This window comes from Cyprinodon variegatus, unplaced genomic scaffold, assembly GCF_000732505.1.
Source record: "Cyprinodon variegatus isolate N-32 unplaced genomic scaffold, C_variegatus-1.0 Scaffold228, whole genome shotgun sequence".
Taxonomy (NCBI): Eukaryota; Metazoa; Chordata; class Actinopteri; order Cyprinodontiformes; family Cyprinodontidae; genus Cyprinodon; species Cyprinodon variegatus.
Window position 1 is genome coordinate 414,004 of NW_015150681.1, and position 4,439 is coordinate 418,442.

The 4,439-nt window shown below is 39.2% G+C and overlaps 1 protein-coding gene across 1 annotated transcript; it reads right to left on the reverse strand.

Moving 5' to 3' along the window:
• Positions 1–753: 753 nt before the first annotated feature.
• Positions 754–3,982, reverse strand: gpr182 (G protein-coupled receptor 182). Its single transcript, XM_015381085.1, has 2 exons — positions 3,695–3,982; positions 754–2,429 (listed from the first exon to the last, which is right to left on the reverse strand). Exon 2 carries the CDS (start codon positions 2,424–2,426, stop codon positions 1,341–1,343), a length of 1,086 nt encoding a protein of 361 aa, XP_015236571.1. The 5' UTR covers positions 2,427–2,429; positions 3,695–3,982; the 3' UTR covers positions 754–1,340.
• Positions 3,983–4,439: the final 457 nt, after the last annotated feature.

The window sequence follows — 4,439 nt, forward strand, 5'->3', positions numbered from 1 at the left end:
GGTTAAATCTAACAAGCAACTGTGATTGGTTTGACTGATTTTTAGATGAAGAGTCACAGCCAAGGTTAGTGCAAAAAGTATTTGAAAATGCAAGGTGAAAAAGAATGGAATAACTAACTGATTTTAACTTTAAAATGTGTGATTAGGAAAGGTTTTTAAATAATCATATTTTGGTTATTAAATTTATTTAGAAATAGGATTTTAAAATACATTATTAAATTGCAGTATTTAATAATGGACTAATAAATACAATTTACAATTCCTTTTTAATATTACAATTTAAAATGATCAAGTAGAAAACACTTTTCAACTTTGATTAAAATGTTACATAAAAAAAAATATGTTTTTCTTTTCCAATGACTCTACCAGTCCCCTGTATGTTTTACCTTCATTTGAAAATCAGCATTTTCTTATCTATTGCAAACAAGTGTCTACGGACACCATCTTATAGATAACATTAATTGCAATTAAATGTTTGCTGATATGGAAACATTGGCATGTGACTCTCCTGGTCCTCCACAAAACCTGCAATCCACAAGGAATGGACATTGTCTTGTAAAATCTTTTCATAATTAAAAGCACTCAAAAAGCAATGACCAACATAATAATTAACCCTTTAATGCAAAGCTTATAGATTTAATGTAAATTTTATTCTTTTGCAGGTTTACTGTAAACTAGGTCTAATAATAGTAATGGATATGATTGTGATTTGAAAAATTCAATTTTTCAGTCTTCCATTTCATTCTTCCATTCACTTTAAGCTAACAGAACCTTTTCATGACAATACCTCACTTTAAGTTTATTTTCAAGACGTTTTTGGAGTCTCAAAGTTTAAAAGAATCCTTTTTTGGACTATTTGCGGTAAAACCAACATTTTGCAATTTGATTAGACACAGGCACTGTTTAAAGTTTTTTTATTCAGTATGCACAGATACTACGACAGAAATGCGATGTTTGCCTTGATTTGATCTTAAAATAACGAGCTGTATTCCAATGTTTGCAACTTTAGAAGTCCATAAGGGCTGGACATTTGCAGATGTTTGTCTACACACATTCCTGGCGTGGCACTATTCCTGCCCTTTGTTAGAAGATTACAGTCATTGGCCAAAGGTCCTGTGGGAGCTGAGCAGCTTTGGAGAAAAAAAAAACAAATATTGCCCGCCTTGCTCTACTAAAACCTCATGATATTATGCAGGAAAAATAAGCAGTAGGTGGGATATAGGAGGAAGTTGTGCCCATTAGAGACCTAGTCTGAAGTGCACAGCTAAATATTTCTTTTTCTCTAGATTTTACTGAAACGAACAAAATGTCTTCTTCCTGACAAGAATCCAAAGTTCTTTTTATGACCCAACATCAGACTGGCTGGTGCTTGCGTTACTCATCTTGCGCTGCTTACCCGGGTCCTCTCTGCCCCCATTGGTGTTGGGCTTTGCCCCCACTTCCATCTGCTCTGCTGCTTCCTCCCTTGGGATGTGACTTATCACAGTGTTGATCAAGTTGCGGCGAAAGCTCTTGCTGAGGAAATTGTAGAGGAGAGGATTTGCGACACAGTGGAAAAGAGCGATACCCTGCACCACAATGTAGGAGAAGTAAAGGAACTCCACCGTGTTACAGCTGAACAAAAAGGGGTCAAGGTCGTCTATGATCATAAGCAACGTAACCAAGTGGTAAGGAAGCCAGCACACCACGAACACCAGGGAGTACACATGGACCAACCACACGTCCCGCCGCCCCTCCACATCCGGGGCTGTTCTAACAGCACGGGCGATCAGCACGTTGCAAGTAATGATAATGGCAGCTGGGCCCACAAATTGGAAGATCGTACAGAGGAAGGCGACAGACACAAACCACTCGGTGTAGCTGTGCTCAGGCATCATGTAGCAGCCCGGCTCGTCCCACTCTAGGAGATTCACATGAACGTTCTCCAACAGGGCCAAAAACAAGGAAAACACCCACAGGGCTCCACAGATCAGCCAGCGCTGCCGGCCCATCACTGGGAGGAGGGTCGGCAGCGACGGTCTGGTCAGGGACAGGTAACGCTCCAGGGTCATGAAGGCCAAGAAGAAGGAGCTGCTGTAGAAGTTGATCACATAGATGAGGTTGGTAACCTTGCAGAGGAAACCTCCCCATAGCCAAACCTTGTCTAAGGTCACCTCCAGCATGAAGAAAGGCAGGATCACAATCACCATCAGGTCCGACAGGCTCACATTAATGATGCAGAAGAGCACGCCATTGGCTGAGTGGCGCCGGCGCCAGTTAACCCAGATGACCAGCAGGTTTTCCAGCAGGCCCACCATGAAGATGAACAGGTAGATCAGGAAGAGGGCGATGCGCCTGTAGTTGGTATCCAGATCGAGGGTGCACTCGTATATGAACCATGGCGATCCGTTATAGAAGCCCAGCGAGTGGTTGTGGTTAAGAGTCATGATCTGAAAAGGACGGCAGAGAAAAAATGCTTCATATCTGGACAGAGTCTTACTTTGGGGTTAATCTGATTAAATGTTCAGACATTACACAACGCTGCGCAGGAGGTGGAGGAGAAATGTAGAGGTGCTACAGCAGTACAGCCAGAGCAGTCATTCATAACTTTGACCTAAACATTCACACAGCTTCTCTAAAGTATTCACCTCCTCCAACTTTGTCGCATTCACACATTTAAACCACAAACTTTATAAAACATTACAAGAAAAGACTGCATACTTCAAAACAGATGATTCTAAAAGTGCAGCATTTGTGTTCAGCCCTCTTTACTCTGATAACCTGTAATAAAATCCAGTCCTTTTAGAAGCAACCTCATCAGCAGACAAATTTCAAGGAATGTTTAAAGAAAATGTAGCTTGTAAAAGAATATCCTAAGCTTTGAAAATCTCACAGAGCTAAAATTCAATCCATTATCTAAGAATGTAAGGAACATCATCTAAAAATTAAGCTTTAAACCCACTGTTCAGCTAAATAGACAGAGGCAACTGTTTAAATCTGGAAGGGTTGCAAAGATCAAAGAAGGTTTAGAGGGCAACTGCAGGTCATCTGCTTTAAAAATCTTACTACATGGAGCAAAACCATTTCCTAGAGTCCTATGAATGTGTGGAAAACAAAAAGTTGGTGCTTTAGAGATGTTTTTCTTCCGGAGGCTCTGGGAAGGTGGTATTGGAAGGTCAATCACAATGAAAACGTGAGGTAATCAATGACACAAACAGTCAGAGCAGATTTGGAAATTGTTTAGATCTTAGCATATATTCATGTGTTCAGGTGATCTAGTCAAAGTCCAGGCCTATTTAAAATTGTAAAAAATCCTCTTAAGTTAAACGCGCTCTATTTTATAACGAACATAAAACATCTCTAGACGTGCAAATGCGGTAGACATTTGCAGCTCAAGTTCATTAACGTTTTGAATGAGGCTGATTCCTAGTTACTAATTCAATCATGACTCAAAAAAGTAAGTTATTTTTAGGTGTAACTTAACACTGAAATACTGAATACTGAGAACCAAATTAGAATGGAAAAATCACAGTTTCTTTCATTATCTTGTTCACATAAAAAAATACATATTAGAAATAAAATGCATTAATATGATCTACTATTAATGAAATGCTGTTCTGCAAATTGAGCAAAACCTGAATTTCCTAATCAGATAGCACCTTTGGAAGAATTTATAAATCACCCTCAGATCCCAACATTTCCAACTACATCCTACCTTGCTGTGGAAGCTGGGTTGCTGGATTTAAGCAGGAGAAGATCTGCTTGAATCCTTTTCCGTATGCAGGTTTGTTTTCTCACCCCCGAATGAAGCATGCACGAAGGAGACGTCTCCTTCCAGCTCTGATGCTGTGGACTATCTGAGGGATCAAGCTGACAGAAGTCTCTTCCCTCCCACTTCCCCTGAACAAACACACACAGATATCTGACAGGACATCCTTAGTGATGAGAAGTGAGACTAAAGATATGATAATTAGGCTTTCCTCTTAATTTTAATGATTTCAGAGGAACTACGGTGCATAAAAGTATCGCAATCCCTCACATTATGCTCCAATTTTTTTAGCAATTATGTCCTTCCTCAATGTTTTGCGTGACAATGTTTTGCATGACAATGTTTTGCGTGACAATGTTTTGCGTGACAATGTTACCAAACAAGAAGTTAAGACAAAGAAGTTAAGAAATCTGAGCTTTTGCAGCTTGATGGGAAGCATCCACCAATCAGAAAAGCTAATCCAAGATTTTTTGGTAGACAAACACACATCCAAGTCATGATTGCTTCTGCAGAGCTTTCTGCATAAGAAAAATAATAATATATGTAAATGTAAAGGGGTTGAACTAGGGGTTTTTAAAAAGCCAGGAGAATTGATTGTTATGTACAAGAAAAAGTGAACTTTGATCATCATTACTGCACTGAAAAAAAATGAATGAAAGGTTTCGAAACATTTTACTACAAATGTTAAAAC